Source organism: Macrobrachium nipponense, chromosome 39 (genome assembly GCF_015104395.2).
Source record: "Macrobrachium nipponense isolate FS-2020 chromosome 39, ASM1510439v2, whole genome shotgun sequence".
NCBI lineage: Eukaryota > Metazoa > Arthropoda > Malacostraca > Decapoda > Palaemonidae > Macrobrachium > Macrobrachium nipponense.
In genome coordinates this window covers 14996669-15019039 of record NC_061099.1, presented here as the reverse complement: position 1 = coordinate 15019039, position 22371 = coordinate 14996669, and the positions used below count along the sequence as shown (strand labels likewise).

Sequence of the window (22371 nt, the reverse complement as noted above, 5' to 3'; positions counted from 1 at the left end):
AGTAAGTTCCAGTTAGCCAAGAAGGGTTAAACTGTAGCTAACCCATGTTCCTGTTTTAGTATCTATTGTCACTGTACCTCATAAGGGAGCACTGGGACTAAAATAGTTCCCTAAAAAGAGATCTGGAAGAAGGTGAAATAGACTATTACCTGAAGCAATTCCACAACTACAAGAGGAAGCATGATAACTATAGCCCAGAGAATCTCTAACCAGCTGTTCTCTCCAATGAGTTACAATGAAAAAAAAAAAAACTTTGGAAAGAAGCTCACACACATACTATTTGCCTTATGGATGATTGCCTCACCATGCTCCTGAATAGCTTGCCCAGCTTTAATAGTTCACAAAATAAAAATGAAAAATTTTAAATCTTTTTCAGGGCCACCATGTAGCTTATCCATAGCAAGGTAGAGAGAAGTGATACAGATCAATTCATTCTCAGATTTTCATCAATGGAGGTTTCTTTTATCTTCAGTACAGAGATATGCAGCTGAATTTGTGCAGGAGGTGGGGTCATTCTGCTATTAGCTTCTAATCTAAGCTATAACAATATAGGAGGGGAAACTTTCAAATATGTGAATCAATTAAGTCTTTAGACTGCTGTAGCCTCATTCTGCATGTTTAGGTTTAAGTGTTTTCATTACCTGACAGGCTAAAAGATCTTTTCTATGGTGGGAAAAATTTCTGCCTTAAATGTTTGATACTAGTGTCAATTAGATAATGTAGCCTTTCACCTTTGGTGACATTCATATTCCTTGCTAAAGAATCTTAACCATTCAAGAAGAATAAGATAGTGCAAGCATGTCTGTGGCACCAGAATAAACTTTTTCTTGGGTAAAATTTTGAGTTGAACTTGAAGGCAGTTAGAAAAAACTCCTCTGAGAATATGCTATCAAACTCTAAGTCTGAAACAAATAGTAAACTAGATTTCAGCTGGAAACAAGGAAAAGGTTGTAGTAGAGTAATTTATGGAGGCATTACTGTTGTGTGAAAGTGAACTATGAATTCACAATAGAACACGATGTGGGGTATAGAGAGATGGAACAGAGAGTGTTTGGGAATGCACAGGTGAGAGACCTGTGTTGTATTGAAGGTAGAAAGGGAGGAAATCATGAAAGGGTGGAAATCATATCTGTCATGCTTTTGTGTAATGAAAGAGGCTCTAGATCCTCCCAAGGCTGCAAATCATACATTTTAACCAGGAAGTAAGGTGAAACAAAAGATGAGAAGTCTTGTTTTTAAAATTCAGCAAATTCCCTTGATCTGTAGTACAATTACAGTTCACTTAAAACTACATTTCATGGGATCACAGCGCTATTGGATACATACCATGGTTACATGGCAAGAGAGTTGCTTATACTAGTTGGACAATACTACCGCAAGAAAGCAGATGGGAAAATTCTGGCCTACAAGAGTATATATGGATGGTGGATCAAAATTTGATAAGGCATACACATGATGGTGAAGCACCGGGATGGCTAACCTTTGGCCATCTTCCACATATGGGACCATAAGACATGGTAGCTTTTGGAGGTAGGATTTTTGGTGAATGAGGTTGAAAATTGACATAAATGAAAGGTGGTAGTTAGTTGCAATAAGAAATATTGCTAGCAGATCACCTTCAAGTAGTACCTCCATTTAAATGAAATACAATGCCTTTAGCTACTTAAGTGCCAAGGTGCACAAAAAAGTAGAAGATCACAGGATGGAAGACTAAGAAACTTGTAGAAAAGGTAAGAATATATAGTAAAACAGAAGGAAAAGTAGCTATCCTTTCCAAGTCAAATGAAAGGATACATATTAAGAGATCTTCTGGCATGTCAAAGGAAATTCAAACTCCTAAAACAGGTTTGAATACTTATTACTGCCAAGATACAATTCCAATAAAACCCAATGGAGGGAGAGAACTTATTGCCTTCTAGGAGGTTAGCTGATCAATTGATTAGCTTCTAGAAAACTGCATATTACAAAAAGTGATCTCTGGGAGCTGGTGAATGAAGAGAGCTCAAAGTAAACGGCTCCTTGTATATGGGATTTTTTAACAATTAACTAACACTAGTCCTGTAGTAATATAATTATCACTGAGAGCATAATTTTCCTATTAAAATGGACGTTTAATCCCCAATAATGCATTCTGATCACAAATTACGTAAAAGGTTGAGACATAGTTTTAAGAATTATAGATTATCGGTATAAATAAAACTTGGAAAACTTGGAAAAGTCAAAAGCCACTGAAAAGAAGAGTAAAATAAAGCAAAATAATTGCAAATGAATGAAGGCAATATGCAAAGTTAAAGCAAGCATTCAAGGCACTGGAAACTGTGGGGTATAAAATGAGCATCTAGAGGAAATTATAAGTGAAAGAAGTTAAACACAAAGATGGAGTTTACAGAGAGCACATATTTAAAACTGGGCTATTATAGAAATCAGGTGTAGGTGTTGGTACAGTTTTCCCCCAAACATTACGAGTTTCAGAGAAATCGACAATCATCCTCTCAACTGCTGAATCAAGGATGAAATCTATTTGCTAAAAGGTTTTCAATACACCTAAGCTTTACATCCTTACTCTACTCTTTCACTTGCAAACTTCAGGTACTTCTCTCAAATATCTAACCACACTGTCATTCACCATTCTAGGTATTTCTTGACCTTACCTTTCCTGAACGGTGTGTGTTCTAACCAGCCGTCCCAATCAAACAACTTTAACTCATTCTTCTTAACTTCAACTCTCCAATCCATCCTCACCATTTCATTATACCACTGCTGCAACATTAACAAAAATCACAACCTTCCCTAATTCTACCAGCTGATACAAATATTTCATGGGCCAACTGGGAAAATTTTTGGTGGGAGCCCCAGCTTTCTAGCTAAGATCTGTAGAACCATAAAAATATAAATAGCCTTTATTTACACTGCTGTAGTAGAATAAAAAGCAATTAACTGTCTGGTTAGAAGAGTATCTGAGTTATTGGGCAAACTTATTTAGGGTACATTTTATCACAAAACTGCATACTTGTTAGTCTGAAAGTGAACAAAGAGAACTGCAGATAACCTTTCTTTTATTCACTGTGAAATAATTTATTAAAAAATAAATCTTATTTAAAAAATAATTTATAATATGAGTGAACAGCATTACTGCAAAGAAGTTACCTCTTTTGGTTATTTCAAAAACTCATAACGTTAAGCAATTATAAATTATTCATATTATCATCATCATCTATTATGAAAAGATAAGCTTTCCTGCTTTTTTTCTTGGAAAGCTATTTAGGAATTTTTCCGTGAGGAAAAAAATGTTAATCTGTTCTCTAATTAATTAACAAACTGATTAAGAAATGTTCAGTAAGAATTATTTAAGATATAAGCTATGTAACCATACACTACTGACTCCTAGTTCAAAATGTGATATTAGGTGTATGTTGCAATTTACTGCTGTTTTTATTCAACAAAGACTAGATACCCCTTGAATGGATGATGGTCCCTCTTAGATTCAGGGCCCAATTACAAGCAACTGGTCCTATTGGCTTACAGCCAGCCCTCATTTAAATAAGTTGATAAAGTTTAACCCCGATTAGCTGCTATATAAAAATAAATCTGATCAGTGTAGAAATTTAAAATCTACCCGAGACAGTAGTGTTAGAGTGAGTCCAGAAAAAACACCCCTTCCTTTGCTCTTCTCATGAGACAGTTATTGTGAGACTGAATAGGTTTTGAAAGTCACTGCTGAGGATGAATGGAGGATATTCAAAAAGTGAATCACTGGGAATGCATCAGGTATTTCCCAGATTACAAATAAGGTGCTGTGGTATGGGGTTACGTTAGAAGTGTTGATTAGGCCTAGAGGAATGATAAAACGAATGAACCCCATCTTGTCCATAAGAACGGTGATAATAGGAGAGATAAAAACATGGAAATAGTTGAAACTTGTAGGTATTTGGGAGTATAAGAGGGAAATGAGCTATATACTCTCTCTCTCTCTATATATATACATATATATATATATATATATATATATATATATATATATAATAATATATATATATATATAGATGTGTATATGTATATATATATACATATATATAAATATAAGGCAGTCCCCAGTAATCAGGGATCCAGTTTTATTTTGCTGTCATCGGCAATTTTTGGTTATCATCATGCCGTCTGGAAGGGAACCCCTGCAGATGACCAGGGACTACCTTATGTGTGTGTGTATTGTATGTATGTTATGTTATGTATGTGTATGTATGTATGTATGATGTATGTATGTATGTAGATATATATATCTATATATATATTATTATAGATAGATATATGCGCATTAAGCTACAAAAGTTCTTTAATATCCAATTCGCTCTACCTCGGAACTAATATATTTTCATATACTATGTTAACCGAAGGGGGATTTTTTAGTGGATAATAATTTTGACCTCTCGTGGATTCAAACCATCACACAGAGCAGAAATCAACTTACAAAACCTTGAACCACATAAATTTAATAAAAAAAAGGGAGCCCATCAGCCAATGAAAGTATTTCAGATAATAAGGAAAAACTCAGGGATGTTCTCCATCAACACTCACTAAAGAGTGTGGTGATATAGGTAAAAAAAAAACTTTACCAGTAAACCTAATATCCCAAACATTCTCCCTCACCTTAATCAAGTATTTTTTTTGTGCAGATATATGAAAAAATATTAGGAAATATTAAAAACATTAAATTTATACAGTTACAGTACTACATCAACACCTATTATTGAGGATTTAGTTTTTTTACCTGACACACACTTCACATTATTTTATGGTAGCTTTTAAACTGCAAAAAAACCAACTTTATACATAAGAAACTCAAGTGCAAAGTCAGTCAGTGCTTTTGTACCATTAGACAAGATGTATTTAAAAGCCGTATTTGCGTTATCTAAAATTATAATTACCTTTGTTTTAATGGGAATTCTGTGTAAAGAGAGGTTGGTCTAGAATTATATAAGGACTGACATAGAACTTAATCGTTCAACAGCAGTATCTTCGGGACTTTAAGCTTCACAAACACGGAATTACTGCGTGCACAAACACAAACATACACACAAACAGAAGCAATATATGCTATGTGACTCATAGCATATAACAAATATAATTAATTTCAAGCTATTTCATATCTCTGAAATAAAACTTTCCTGCTTTTGACTTGTGGATGTATACTTATTATGTCTTAAAATGTCTTACAAAATTTCACTCATCATTAGCTCGGGGAGCAACAAGAATAGTCTTTTTTTATATTTAATGAGGTAATGGTTGGTATGTGGTGTGGTCATACTATATAAGGTATAAATATTCAACAGATGAACATTAATTAAATAATAAACTTGAATGCTGCTAAATACAGTTATCAATACAACTGCAGACTTGCAATAAAAAATGCCTCCTCTGCCAAGATGTTCCACGTGTTTGTATAACCATTAAAAAGGCAAAATGCTTACAGCACTTATCAATATAAAGAAAAAAAGTATTTGCAAAACTAGAGTCTCACGCGACTACTCCCCCAACTACAGTAATTTCAAACGCCTCACACAAATGAACCATACATTTTGCTGTATTCATGATACTGTTCACTATTATTCCCAAAGGAAATACAAACAACTGTGTCAAAAAAATTCCATAAACTGACAATATACCGACATAGTCACAAATGCAACAAAGCACTGAAAATGCCAATAATAACAACAACAACAACTTTGAAACAACACAGACTGAGCTAAGTAGGTGATTCCAGCAGTTCAGGTAACAACTAGTAAGGGAGCGCGCCACGACAGGACACTGACAAATAGGTGGGGGGATAACCCAACAAAAATACTTACAGGTGATTGCTGCTCGTGACAGCATGGAAGTTACTGTAAATAAAGTAAAGGCTTGTGAGCCTGGTATCATTCTTCAGAGCCATCAAAGTGGACTCCTATCAATATTATTATTCTAATGGAACTCATGTCAGTTACATCAAAAAATTATGAATAGCTATTGGCACCAAACACGAGCCTAAGCAAAAAACAGAAAATAAAAATGAGCTCTGATGCCTGAATGGTGAGTGACTTCGTGTAGCGCTCCGGGACTAGCGCATATCAAAATTCCTTGGCACTTACCCGTACAGTCTTGGGTCATCCAGGTATTCCCTGTGCGGCATGAGGGGGCGAAAATCATTGTGAAAACTGAGAGCTCAAACCACAAGCAACACTAACATTGTCAATGTTATATACAGTCCTTCCAGAACTTTCTTTTCAATAAGAAACAAATATGTACTTTAATACTTACATTGGTAAGCACAAAGATACTTTATGCATACGAGTTTTATATATACAGTACGTACATACATTCATACAGTATAAGCAGATTAACTTTACTTAATATTTATCCACCTCTTCTACGCACACCCTAAACACTAAAATTAACCTTTTCTTGGGAACAAACTTGCAAGCCTGTCCCCATGAATAAAGACTAATTCAACTTCTCCAACAACGGTCTCTTTGATTTAATTCTACTAATGATACAACAGTTCTTGAAAGTGCTTAGTGCTTAGAACACAAGGAATCCCAATCACCTCTTTCAACACCAGTATGGATTGGATTAAAAGGTAATCATTTATGATGTCTTATGTATCCTGCAGTCAGCCATAGCCCATGCTATGATTTTAATCCTTTTCTTGTTAAAGTACTTATCTACCCAATTTATTATTCTCAACACTAACAGGATTATATCTGCCTCCTTCTGCGCCTTCAGTGGTGCTTCTCAGGGATCCATTCTCACTTTAGATTTTTCCTTCTCTTAATTGACAACCTCTTTCAACACACAACCTTTCTATTGATCTCAAAGCAATTCATAAGCTTCCTCTCCCCTACTAATATGGTGGTACTCATGTGGATATTAACTTTAATGTGGTATAAAAAGCCTAAGCTGTTTAAATTACTCTTGTCTATCTCTGCTTCAAATATGTTGATCTTTTTAGTTGACTTTAATAGTAATATTTGAGATATAGACATTGAAGTTCTTTACTACATACATCTGTATTTTGGCTAGGATAACTGCCATGAGGAGGCTTTTAGCAGGTGCACATACTTTCCTCTCAGCATCTCCATGATACTTGGGTAGGAATTACCTGTATTTGAATGGAGCACTGGGCATAAATCTATGGAGGCTGTTCATGCAACCATTTTCTTGAGAAGTGAATAAAAGGCTATTGGTCACATCAATATGTCAGTTTTTGTTTCATAATGTCTTCAAATGAACTGTTTTTAAAGGACTATAGTTCTCTTGTTATTATTTTGGACATTGCTCTTGAGAGCATTTTATTGCATGACAGCTCCACTCATGGGAGCCCATTGTAAACGTCAGCCCCTTTGTGATTTCGAAGATCTCTGCAGAAGTCATAAGCTTTAGGATTAACTGATTTGATCACTTGGTCTTACCACATAACCAGATATATGGAATTCCAAGCCAAATCATTTAGATGCCCTTTCAAAGATAACCTTCTCAACATTTGAGAAGATTGAGCCATCAAAATACTTGTAATGACTGCTACACTTTCATACACACACACACACACTATATATATCTATATATATATATATATATATATATATATATATATATATATATATATATATATATATATGGAAGTTCAACAGTCGCTGCAAGTATTTTGATATGTATGTATGATGTATGTATGTAGTATGTATGTATGTATGTATGTATATATATATATATATATATATTATATATATATTAATATATATATATATATATATCTTAACAATAAATAATATTGCCAAGACCAGGAAGAACATTCTTTATTTAACGAGCTTTCGAGGTATAAAACCTCGTCATCAGGCTGAAAAATTGACTACGATGAGAAATCACTAAAATTACAATAAAATTATTTATCTTACTAAAATATTCAGCAAAAACAATAAATAAAACGAATCGCACATACGAACTAAAAAATTAAAACAAAATTACAAAAGAAAAAAATACTAAAACAAAGGCAAAACATGAAAATAAAAATAAAATTAAGGTGAAAGGTAAACAAACTACCATACACTCAAGGTAAAATGGCTAACGACCCAATTGTGTACCTACTATGAAATTACATGATGGCTAGTTGAATACCGAAAGAGTTGTTGTTCAATTCCGGTTTCATCCTCTAAATAAACAGCGACTCTGAAATTAAAAGGTCAAGTCGATTTGAGCAAAAAGATAGTACTCTAAAATCCAGGTCAGTGAAAGAATGGTCCTGTGCTTAAACTGTGTTCCTTTATGGCGGAAAAAGGTGGTTTAGTACAGGACCATCCTTTCACTAACCTGGATTTTAGAGTACTATCTTTTTGCTCAAATCGACTTGACCTTTTAATTTTAGAGTCGCTGTTTATTTAGAGGATGAAACCGGAATTGAACAACAACTCGTTCGGTATTCAACTAGCCATCATGTAATTTCATAGTAGGTACACAATTGGGTCGTTAGCCATTTTACCTTGAGTGTAGTTAGTTTGTTTACCTTTCACCTTATTTTTATTTTCATTTTCCTGTTATGCATTTTTTTAGTGTGTTTTTTTTTGTAATTTTGTTTAATTTTATATTATGTATGTGCAATTCGTTTTATTTTTTTTTATACTGAAGATTTTAGTAAGACAATTCATTTTATTGTAATTTTAGTGATTTCTCATCGTTGTCAATTTTTCAGCCTGATGAGGTTTATATCTCGAAAGCTCGTTAAATGAAGAATGTTCTTCCTGGTCTTGACAATATTATTTATCATTAAGATAAGATTTCCAAGTAGCTTGAATAACTTGATCATGAAATATATAAAACTTGATGCTATGTATAAAATAAAGGAAATGCCATGGAGGAAAATGAAAAGAGGAGAAATGCCAAGATCTTTCGGTCTCCACGACCCTATACTTGAGGCAAGTCAAGGGTCATGTAGACCGAAAGATCTCACCATTTCTTGTCTTTTCATTTTCCTTCATGGCATTACCTTTATTTTATACACATACACTATCTATATGATATATATACATATATAGAATAATTATATATATTAGAAATAGATATTATTATATAATTACACGTATACGTATATAATATATGAAAGTTCAACAGTCACTGCAAGTATTTTGATTTATGTATGTATGTATGTATGTATGTATGTAGTGTATGTATGTATGTATGTATGTATGTATGTATGTATGGATGATGTATGTAGTATGTATGTATGTATATATATATAAAATGCTGAATAACTTAATCACAAAGTATATAAAACATAATGCTTTGTATAAACAAAGGTTTTTGCCACAAAGGAAAAAATGAAATGCGAGACAGCCAAGAATTTTCGGTCTAGCACGACCCTTTACTCAGACACAACTGATCATACAGAGGAAAAACGTTTCCTCGTTTCTGTAGAGTGAAATCGACCTTATTGCTAATCTTGTAGTGTCAGTTTGGATATTAAGCCTACTTTATCCTACTTTTACTATGTTTTTCCTCTGTATGGTCAGTTGTGCCTGAGTAAAGGGTTGTGTAGACTGAAAGTTCTTGGCTATCTCACTTTTCATTTTTTCCTTTGTGGCAAAAACCTTATATATAGTATATATATATATATATATATATATATATATATAGATAATATATATACAATATATATATACTATATATATACTAATATATATATATATATATATATATTATATATTATATATATATATAATAGTATATATATATGTGTGTGTGTGTGTGCAGTGAGTCCTCGACTTAGGGTTGGGGATCTATTCTAGTGCCGCCCTGTAAGTTAGATTTCTGCCGTAAGTGGTGATGACCAATGGTGCTAACAGAGCCGAACTTATTGTAATATCAAGTTATGGCACTGTAAAGCGCCATTAACGGTACTGAAAAAGTGCTGTAAGATCAACTCACCATAAGTCGGTGGCGGCATGAGTTGAGGACACACTGTATATACATATATATGTATATGTGTATATGTGTGTGTGTGTATATAATAATATATATATATATATATTATATATATATATAGTGTGTGTGTGTGTGTGTGTGTGTATATATGTATATATCAAAATCTAGTTCAGTAAGTATTCAATAGCTAGAATTATGAAGCAGCTATGGTTCTGGAAGTTAATCTTCATTAGAAATATCCTCTCAATTCAGCAGATAAGGATGTGACGGTTGCCTGACTCTCTTTGGAACCATCTCTCTTTTGGAGAAACAGGTGTTTTATATATACACATACACACACACACACACACACACACACACACACACACATATATATATATATATATATATATATATATATATATATATATATATAATATATCACATACATGTACACACACACACACAAACACACACCGTAACTGTCGTTGATTTATATCTTTCAACTCATATGAATGATGGAATTTCCAAAAATTAACAAAAATTAATTTTGCAAATAAGATCCAAAAGGTAATGCGCATATAGCAAAGGATTAATGCATATGCAGGCTACTTAAATCATAAATGCATAATTAGTAAACAGCCAATTCTGCAAAATAAAATAAAAGGCTATGCATAAATTAAAGTTTCTACAAACATTAAATACATTTCTGCAATCTACATCTGATGGTTGTTAACAACATATATATATATATATATATATATATATATATATATATATATATATATTATATATTATATTCATATAACATATATATGTATATATATATACATAATATATATACATATATATATATATAAATATATATATATATATATATATATATATATATATATATAATATATATATATATACATATATAAATATATATATATATATATATATATATATATATATATATATATATATATATATATATATTATATATATTATATCATATAACATATATATCTATATATATATATATATTATAATAATATATATATATATATATATATATAAAATATATACACAGTTGTAAGACACCAGAATTATCATTATCTCTCTCACTAATTTTCCAGAGTTCCAAATAACTAATTAAAAAAACAATGACTGTCAATACCTTCTTCTTGTGTTAAAAAATCTCTCGTACATAAAATCTGACAATCTGCAAAAACTGCAGATGCAACATGACCTACCTTTCAACCCCTCTTTGGAAGATTGCTGATATTTCTTCAAACGTTTTATTTTTTGTCTCTGGAACCTTGTAGTAGGTAAAGACCCAGAAACATGCAAGCAGAGCACTAAACGGCAAAAATGTGTAATTCTCAAATGCTTCCTGAAAAAATAAGTCTTGGTTACTGATCAAGGCAAGTGCGAGGGATGTGGATTATAATTCTTGTAAACCTATATTACTGGATTTTTATCTAAAGTATGCTATAACGAGGTGAATGTATCATAAATGAATAAGTTAAATAAAATAAAGAGTTTCACTAGCACAAAATTTACTAAATGCCAATGTATCCCAGTATTCATAATCCAAACGTATGCATTCTTAAAGAGGTTGTACACTATTAGTCTAGATAAATTTCCTAATGAGCAATTTAAAATGGTAGATTACTATTATTATTAGTAAACAGTTTAACCTATCTCAATCAGGACAGGTGTTACATAAATAACATAAAATTTACAATTGGATAAACTGAAAATGTCTTTTATTATAATATTTCTTTCAAGGATTAGTTTCCAAGTTACTGTTGGCTGTGAATTTGGCTGTAGCATAAATATGTTCAATTATAACAGCTGTTCTGCAATTGCTGTAATCTGGGAATAGGTTATGCAGGTTATCGGCCATACATTATACTCTGGTGATCTTTTATACTTGTATTGAAAGCCTTCATTTCTTTATCATTTCTTTTTGTCTGAAATGTATAAAAAATGGGAAAATAAACTCCATAAGCATTTATTTTCTGTCTGACATGGAAGTCTTCATATCTTAATCAGATATCGACAGTTATCCTTTAGATTTTTGACATTAAGGTTGAAAAAGCACTGTGCATATACCTACTGAATATGAATGCAAAATATAAGCTAGAAGCCACTGCAATGACAAAAAAACTGTTCTTTTGCATTTTAATACAGAAATATGATTTCGGTCACTATTAATGAATATTAATTTTCCTAACAGTAACTAATTCAGTGACCTTTAGGTGTCTACGAATAGACCGACCAGTACCAAACTCATGAGTACAAGTAACATAATCATTGGTCCACTCAGTGGCTCTAGCATAAAGTAATACGTTCTAGCCACAAATTTCATGCTAGTAAAACATCAAATTCTGTTATAAAATAAGGATTAAAGTAAAACCAATTAGAGGTTCACAATTATGGACAATATCTGCAAGTCTAAGACAGATAGCTACGGGTCTCACTACTCACTTGCATTTTAGGGAAACCAATGCCAACAATGAAATTAGAGAGCCAGTTCACTAAAACTGCAATGGACATGGCGGCGGGTCGAGGGCCCTGAGAGAAGAGTTCTGCTGTGATCATCCAGGGAATACTGCCAGGCCCTACTGAGAAGAAGATGACGAAGCAGAGGGTGCTTATCACAGAGATAAAAGTCATCCACGCCATCATTTCCTGTGGAGAGATTCAAGACGATCTGTATGACTTCAAGAGAGGCATTCAGCTGCTTAAGGATCAGGTACCGCAAACACTATAATGGGTACCCTGAATTTTCATTAAACATAGAGGGTAATTAAAATTTAAAAAATACCTTTCACTGTACTAAAACATTCAAAGACACAACTGGAAACAAACTAAAATAATACTCTCTCAAAACAACCATAAAATATCTACAACCACTCATTCTACATAACATTGGACATGAGAAAAAATAGTAACATGAATTGCATGAATTCTTCTCTGCTCAAATCATTGTCCACGAAGCTGCAGTAATTTAAAAGACTTCTGTTGCAAGTAGCATGAAAACATTTTATGTGCAGGTAACACACATAACCCTCTCAGACCTAAGTATGCTAGGAAGTTACAGATCCTGAATCTACGATATGATATTGACTCCTGAAGTCCAGTTTTATTGAATTCTATAGTATCCCTTAGTGTAATGACTAGTAATGGATTTCATAAAAGTATAAGGATGATTCAGTCCAATTCTTCATGGCATTGCAGTTATAATTACGCAGGAAACCTTCTATGCTTCTCAAAAACAAAATCCTGCAAGAGCATAAAAGCAATCAAACTGGCTTTAGATTGTATCGTGTTACAAAAATAAACCTATGGTATTCCCTTACTTTGGCATGAGTAAAATAACAGCACATATCAAAACTAGCCAAGAGGGTCTTATCATTAAAATAAACTCCAAACCAAGAACCCTTTGTCCCTTAACCCTGTCTTGTATTAGATCATTCTAGGAATAATATGATTAGGAATGACAATAATCTGGCTTTACTACTTCCCTTCAACTTTGCATTACTGATTTTAAATGAACATGTGCTGAATAAATGCTATAGCTGTGTGATTCATCAGGTAATCCAGGACTCGCAAGTTAATTTCAAAGTTCTTTCACCACAGAGCAAGTTCAACATGCACATTTTTTTCAGTGCTCGATGCAGACACTATAAATCTATTCTGTAAATATATATTTAAACTTTGGGTTTACAATTCCTTTCTGGTTAATGATATGTTAAGGACCAGGGTCTTAACAAATTTAGAAACACTGAAAAGAAAACGTTAAGCTTCTTGAAAATGTTGAATATAAACATGCATTCTTGATTAGATTCACAGGACTTTAATTATACATGGGATTGTGAAATTCTTATCTGCTGGTTGATTGGCAGACATCCATTAAAACTATGTCAATGTGAACCGATTTAATGAGTACTGGAGAGCCTTTCTTTAAACACGGTTAATTTTCATGCATTCTTAAGATGTTACAGGTCTAGTAACTGAGGGAGAATTAAATATCTGTGTGTGTGTACTCAAGTTAGTTTTTTCGTCGAAGAACCTTTCTGAAACCAGCTCTAGACTAATACTTTGACCAAATCTAGGAGAACGACAAAAAAAAATGCAGGAGAAAAAAAGGACAAAAAAAATTCTTTTACTTCAATTAGCAAAGGAGTTTCAAAAAGAGTTGCATACAGGGAAAACTTTCCCTACCCACGAAGAAGGGAAAGAACTAGAAGATATGTTTTCAAAATAAAATAAGAACACAGATGAGGGGAGAAACTAAATCCAGTGGCAGAGCAAGAATAATCTTAAGGCCCAAATGTAACATGAGAAGGTGAGGTGAAGTTGAAATAGCAAAATGAAGGGAGCTCATTCAAGGAGAAAGCTTAATTCAAGCAGGAAATATCAGAAAAGCATAAATATCATGACGTTAACTTAATTCCACAGAGAAGAAAAGGATAAGCAGGTCAAGTAGCAAAAAGTTTCCAATCACCAAGAGAAAAACAGGATGGGGTAAGTGCCAAGGAAAATGGGAAAAATTATCCACACACTTCCGATGTATTACTGTTTGACCAAATATATACATTCCTATTTATCCAATGATTTGTAACTTAAAAAACAATTTTTCCAATAATCTTTTTTAGAAATACACACTTAACCATCAAACTTAAAAAACAAGCTGTAGGATGATCTGCGATTTAGTTTTGAAAAATATGTAGCTGTATTATCATTCAGGGACCATGTGTGGACAGTAGAAGGTATGATAAAAGTTGATAACGACATACACGCAGAATGATAGCAATAGTAAGAGATACATTGCATAAGGTGAAAAAGGAAACACCATTGCAATAAAAGGATGAAAGTGAGATAAGCAAGATGCAAAGGCAGAACAAAGCCCCATATCAAAGAAAGGGAATCAGTGGGGTACCTCATCTCTTTGTAAGAACAAAAAGATCTATTTAAACTCTTAATCAGTTGTTGCATTGCATTACATTGAGAGGTTCTCGTGAGACAATGGTTTTTACTTTGGACTACTACACAGGTCATTTCAAATATGAGGTATTATTTAACTAATGCTAGTCCATCCAAACAGCAAGGTATCCTTTCTTCGACCTGATGTCTTGCTAAGATAGTGGTTTATATTTATTTATTTACAATCTGAAGGAGCATTCTGTTGATCTAATAACTCAAAACCCCCAAGTTTACTATGTATTAGATCCTGAAGACTTTTCAGAAGTGCACTGCTCGTATGTTCCATGTTACTTTCATAATTTTAAGGAAGCAAACTTTTACTGGCTGAAATCTTCAAGGAACACCAGTGTAGTACGTATCATGATTCACCTAATCTGATAAAGCTCAGACACGAATAATTATAGTTAATTTCTGAGAATATTTGTTAACAGTAGTACTGAGATCATGTTAGTGAGTATGCCATAAAATACGATAAACAACTTCTATCTCGAAGCCACAAAAAAAAAGATAGTTGTCAATACTTGTTCCTGTGTTCACAAGTATGATTAAAGTGCATAATTTGTGATTCTTAAGAATTCATGATGAATAAGAAAAACCTGTTCCAGCGTCTAATGAAAAACATCAAAATTTATAATAAAATAATTTACCAGTATCGCCGAGTTTAAATTAGAAGAGCAAAAAGCTTAACATCAGCATACACATAAACTGGACACAGTAATCAATAGTTACATTTCTACACAAAATTTAATTTTACACTCGGAATAATATACCCGTAAATTACTTACCTTCAATTTACTTTTTAAATATGAAGGGCACCTTTCTATGAAAAATGTGTGAGGTAACAAACGCTGAATTTTTTAACATAACATTACCCTTAGGGTAAACAGTATGTAAATCAAGAACAGGTATAATATGACAATGAAACAAACCACTACTATGGTCGGAATACAAAGCTCTTGATATTATAATTAATTAAGAACGATGAAAATCTAAGGCAAAACCTTAATGAAATACTTAATAGTAATATAACATAAATAACATCTTGGTCTCTGAACAATCCCATACTCTTACCTTTATAAGGAGACTGATGGTAATGAAGATGGAGAAGATGAACATGCCACCGAGGCCATAGAGATGGAGCGTTCTTCTTCCCGCTCGGTCCATGAGAGGGATCGACACCAGAGTCATGATGACCATCACTGACCCGACCCCAAGAGTGGCATACTTAGACTGCCACTCCTCGAGACCGGCGGCAGTGAACAAGGAGGTGGAGTAGTACAGCACCTGAAGGGTTACATAGGCAGTGTATTTAAGTGGTCCTCGGGAGTGTCTCAGGGGTCGAGAAATGAGCCTGAATTTCAGAAATTACGTCAGGATACAACAGTGGAAGACAGAACCAGAAGTACGAAATACAATATGACTTTCTTGTTGTCTGATAACTCTTGCATAAGTTAGTTGATGTAATTCCGATCAAGTTGACTGCTTTTACTTAAAAGTACAAAATGACCAGTCCTGCTGTAAGAAATTTTGGGAATGGTCTCTAATCACTTTAATCTTGAAAGAAGAAAGATTTCAACTGACCTTTATAAGTTCAGATCATATGATTGTAGATGTAACAAAGTTCTATGAATCATACAACGTTTAAGCGTCTGTTGTTCCCAGACTGACTATGATCCAATTCAAAATATGACAAGATTAGGGTAAATCATCAAAAGATGCACACAATACACTTCTCAAACAAGAAGCATTTAGGCCTATATATGTTGAAACTGTTGAAAACAAAAAAGAAATAAACATTCCAGAGGTGAAGGTAAAACAAAGAAAAAATGTAGGAATGCAATATACAGTCACATACATAAAAGGGATTTGCTATTAAACACTCAATTTCAAACACTGGGAAATTCATGCCCCATGATTAGAAACCAAGGAAAATGGCAGTGTGAACACTAGCAAATTTCAAAATAAAGATAACTTGTAACAACATCTTTTTATGTTACCTAAAAATTGAAGAATTTATGTTTTTTTAACTCATCACCTGCATAGATATGATCAGCTTATGATATGCTATTGAAACAAAAGAGCCTGGTGCCAAAATGAGGGTAAGGCAGTTGGTTGGCCTCATTTCCAGAAGCACTGGAGCCGACAAGCATGAAAGGCGAGGCCCCGTCACGAAGCTCTAGCATCAAGAATGAAGCATACAGTCAAAATTAGGCAGAGGAATCAGCTGGAACTAATAATGGTGGTCACTAAGCATTTATTTTGTAGCAGAATTCAGGAAGAGTATATTTATATAAAATTGGAACTGTCTAGTCCTTACTTAAAGCTTGTCCTTAAAAGAAAACATAAGGTGTCGTGTGGAATAATATAATAAGTAGTACTGGAATACTGGCGTTTAACATCAGTATTGTCTACAAACGAAAACAGCCTATGTTTAAGGTGCATCCTTCACTTTAAGTACTGAATATACTGAAATCAAAGTGAATATTATAAGGTGAGGCTGGTATACTGTACCTTCAGTGTGTACACTGATCAAGTCACATTCAGATTTAAAAGTCTCCACATACACAAACACATGTACACATCATTCATGCAGGGAAGAAAAAGTGGGAAAACTGAGACAAACATTCATCATCCTGGTTTCAATCACACTGATTAATGATAAATATACATTTATCTGACGACTGTCAAACACGCACACACACACAAATACACAGTTAATTCCAGTTACCACACAAATTCATAGATGTACACAATTATTCTTTATACGAATATGCAACCACACGCACACACACATACTACGTACAATCCTTAAATACACACACACATATGTAGCATATCATATATATATATATATATATATATATATATATATATATATATATGTGTGTGTGTGTGTGTGTGTGTGTGCGTGTGTGTATGTATGTATGTATGTATGTATGTATATGTTTGCATGTTTGCGTGCAGAACAAAAAAATATTCATATGTACAGAATATACGTACTCATATGTACAAAGGCTGAATGAAAACCAAATCTGGGGGATAGTTATTAAGAAGAGATACACGCAACCAACCACACATGTCAGTATTAATATTTAACAACAGTTAAAAATGTTTATGATTTACATAAATGCACCAACAATCACGTACAGACGAGAATTGCAATACGTCAAATTACAACAATGCATTCATTCTGCAATGACCAGAAAATGAGAGCGGTGCTTAAACTGGACACACTGATCCTTATATGAGTGCAGTTTAATAAGAAAGTAGACAAAGCCTTCTAAAGGATCTCTAAATTTCATAGGAAAATGCTTTATAGAATTTTGACGAGGAGACGAAGCGTCCTCCTCTCAACAAACGTCTACAGAACTTTTGGTCTATGTACAGCAAGAGTGAACTGAGTTGAAAAGAGAACAAATTGCCTTCTCCTGATTTTCTTTTGCCAGGCTCTTTTCCTCTTTTACGTAACATGACAGATTACTTAACTAAATCCTGCTTAAAAATCGAGCCTTACTACAGCTAGAATATAATTTCTTCTAGCACAAGGAGTGTCGCAATGACGTAAGCAAAGGCAAAAATTTTCCCACCCGATTTTTGATATGTTGGCTTTGCTGTCAACCAATCAGTTTGTCGTTATCTTACCCGGAGACAACATTCACCGATGCGAGATCTTCTGAAGATTTCATTCTGACCCAGAAGGAAATGAAACAGTATCCAGATGACTTGCTACGAGCAACTGCCGTGTCAGGATAATGCAAAGATAAAATGGTTGGTTCACAGCAAAGTCGGTGAGGGTCACCAGCAAAACAGAACAAAAGGGAAAAACCAAAATGGAAACCAAAAGAGGCAGCAAAAAATCCAAAGCATTCATTTTGGTGGGAACTACAGTAAAAAAAAAAAATAAAGGCAAAAATTAATCAAATCAATACCAGTACTGATATGGTAACAATGTAAAGACATACATAAAAGACAATGGAGTCTAGTTCTAGTCAGGAAAATTGACAGGAAATAATAATAACTATATCGTGAAATAAAGTGACAAAAAGTTTACAAGAATGGTTTGGTAAGTAAGAATCAACTAAATGTCGGTTTGAGTCACATAGATCATTGGGTAAGTAGATTTATAAGATCACGATACATATACATATGTATACCTAAGTCAAAGCCGCGGATGTAGAATGATATTAACGATGTATGTAAATTTCTAACACGCACACCGCACACACACACATATATATATCTATATATATAGATATATATATATATATATATATACATATATAATCGTATATATATACCCATATATATATATGCATATATGCATATATATACACATATACACACATCAATATAGCTCACATACTTTACGTACATACACATCTAACGCTATATGTATACTATAGTATTTACATAGGTATAAGCTTAAGCTTATATATACTATATAAATAATATTGTATATATATACTTATACATATATATATATATATATATATACATAAAAATACACACTATATGCAGTCACAATATGCAGATATTAAGACAAAGAATGTATACGGACAGAAAATTCTACACGCACGCACACATTCACGCATACACATACATGTAAATGTATTAACTGTCTTTGAGAAGTCAACACGGGAACCCTTGAACATGAAAGATAACACACAACCTGAGAATTCAGATATATTTGGATGTAGTTACCCACGTGGACGAGTTACAAGATTAGAAGAAAGAAGTGTAATTGAAAAACGTCAACAAAATTCGGGAATCACCCACCCCATAAAACATTATGATGATTACTTGTTCATGAGAGGATCATTTACTAACATAAGCTACCTTATCTTTCAGAAGACATACCGTTATAAAGACAATGGCTCATCTATCACAACATAGAATTGAAAACCTAAGAAGCAGAAACTCTAATATAGTACTGGGTCCATAAAGAAATTCAACTGTAAAGAGTAATACCAAAATACCAATCCTCAATCTTTGATCAACTTGGGATGATACGTATGAGTCAATTTTACTAATAATACTCAAAAGTTCTTTTTCCATAAATAATTACACATACATACATACATACATATATACAATATATATATATATATATATATATATATATATATATATATATTTATATACATATAATCCCAAAGAAATATTTCCGATGATATGTGGCTCCGAAGCGAAAGTGGCCAACATTCCACACTTCAATCTGTGTATTTTTACCAAAGTGTAGGAATTTCAGGAGACATTGACAACATGAAAACATCGAGTGTGTGTTTGCTATTGCTAAGGTAGCGTCAGCCTATCAGAGTTATGAAATGATTGAAATGATTGTCAATCGCCTTATAGGAATTATGATAATCGACTATTTCAAGGAACTTCCATCTTTAGAGGTTCAAATAGCACATTAAGGGGAACAATATTCAAGCAAAAACACTTATTATAACTCATGAGTCGGGTACTGTATATATTATATGAGGTGTAACAAGTTTATGCAAATATTTCGAGAAATGAAAGAAAAGGTCATTCAGAGCAGAAAATGTTCTATACACATGCATTTTAAGGCTTCGTTTATCGGTGATGCAAATTTTTACAACACTCTCGGCCAACATGGCCTACGCGATGTCTGAGTAGTCAGGGATAAGAGTGGGTGGGGGGAGGAGGGTTGATGAAGTGCATTAGGCATTAGGAAACTGGATTGCAAGTCTTGTAATTATGAGTTTTTTTCTCGCAGGTCTTTGAAAAATGTAACATTACAGTCCCCTCAATTAGTAAATCACCTCTGAACAGACTTCACTGTAATCTAATTTTAATGATTAGCTTTACTTATCAGCAAAGTAGTGTAAATGTCACGGAATTGTTGAATCAGGAGTCAGGGCTAGGCCTATGCTGAATGAGTGATAATGGCGGTAATCATGCATGATGACGAGGGATTGCAGGTAGGGAGGTTGCTGCACTTTGAACAATGCCAATATTTTACCTCTTTCAATTACTGCATGAATATACCCTTTTCAGGAAAGACTGAAGAAAGTGAATTTTCCAGAATGTTCCCATTCTTTTTCATATGACTGAGCCAAAAGCGTTTTCTCAAGTAATTTTTTCCCTTCGACTCGTGTGCGATGAATACTTTTGCTGGAGAACTAGAGATTATTTTAAATACTTTTTAAATCTTTGATCAGCGTTTATGAATAGGCCTGTCTTTTAATGGAGGGGAGATTCCATTCGCCTTGCTTTTCTTTCCTTTATCTGATTCAAGTGAATACAATTGACGGAGAGGGCAAAGGCTTCAATGATACTTGCATTTTTCCCCATTTGATCATTATCTAAAGAATACATCTGATTTGGAAGCATTTTACTCACATCGGCCTAATCGCAGATTTCCTTTTTTTATAACAGTGGAGTTCATCGTTGCAAAAACCCATAAATAAACATCATATCTGCATATTCCACATTACTAGAACAGTAAGGCATTGTCTCCAGTTTCTTGCTAACATAATGAATAAGGAATCAGACACTTGTAACCCAAACATGCTCTTGCAGAAAAGCTTTCTCTGACATCCCGTATGTGCCATCTTACTTGGCCATTTAATGATATCAACTAGTATTTTAAAAATTCCCCTCACTAACAAACGAAGACTTAAAATGCATATGTTTAAAGAACATTTTCTGCTCACAATGAAATTTTCTTTTATTTCCCCAAATATTTGCATAAATTCATGTTACACCCTGTATATGCAGTGTTTTCCCCTTATTCGCGGGGGATGGGTACCAGACCGCCACCTCGAATAGCTAGAATCAGGAAATAGTTGAAACCCCTATAATAAAAATGCTTAAAACCACCTATTTTGTTAGTTAAATCTCAAGAAAAACACACTAAACATTTTTATACCTGTTTTTTTTAATGGTTTTATCACAAAAAGTGCATTTAATGATGAAATAGGTGAATTTCTACGAATAATGGGGGTATATGTTCCAGAGAAAAATCCACAAATACATGAGTCCTCGAATCCGGAGTGCCCGAATAAGGGGGTTCACTGTGTATATGTATATGTATATGTGATATATATATATATATATATATATACATACTTTAAAGTGGTATATATGTATATATATAAGCAAACTTTAAAAAGGTCATACAAGCCAGCAGAGGAAGACGGCATAAATGTGAAATAAAAAATGGGTCCTGGGTTGTCTAGGCACGTCCTATCAATTGAACTATTTTAGTGCTCACTTTTAGAGCATTTAAAAAGTATATATATTAAATGAAAGTATACAAGTAAGAACACTAAGTAAAAAGCTCCTACTTGTCATAGAGAATAATTTTGTTCATCAAAAAAAAAAAGTCTTCATTTGGTTTGGCTGACAGTTTATAACAATTTACATATAGTGTTATATTAAAGAAATAAAATTACTTCTCATTTTTAAAAAGATAACCAAAAATCTGACAACTTCCCTACCTCG

General features: G+C 33.2%; 1 protein-coding gene across 7 annotated transcripts in view; it reads right to left on the bottom strand.

The window, feature by feature from the left end:
- LOC135210146 (glucose transporter type 1-like) overlaps nucleotides 1–22371 on the bottom strand; it is a 372059-nt gene that overhangs the window by 36316 nt on the left and 313372 nt on the right. For all 7 annotated transcript variants that reach the window (XM_064242967.1, XM_064242965.1, XM_064242966.1 and 4 more), the window contains 5 exons: nucleotides 15973–16185; nucleotides 12400–12603; nucleotides 11160–11299; nucleotides 6123–6152; nucleotides 5844–5876 (listed from right to left, as the gene is read on the bottom strand). In XM_064242967.1, coding sequence (XP_064099037.1) covers nucleotides 5844–5876; nucleotides 6123–6152; nucleotides 11160–11299; nucleotides 12400–12603; nucleotides 15973–16185 — 620 coding nt within the window. The remainder of the gene's footprint in view (nucleotides 1–5843; nucleotides 5877–6122; nucleotides 6153–11159; nucleotides 11300–12399; nucleotides 12604–15972; nucleotides 16186–22371) is intronic.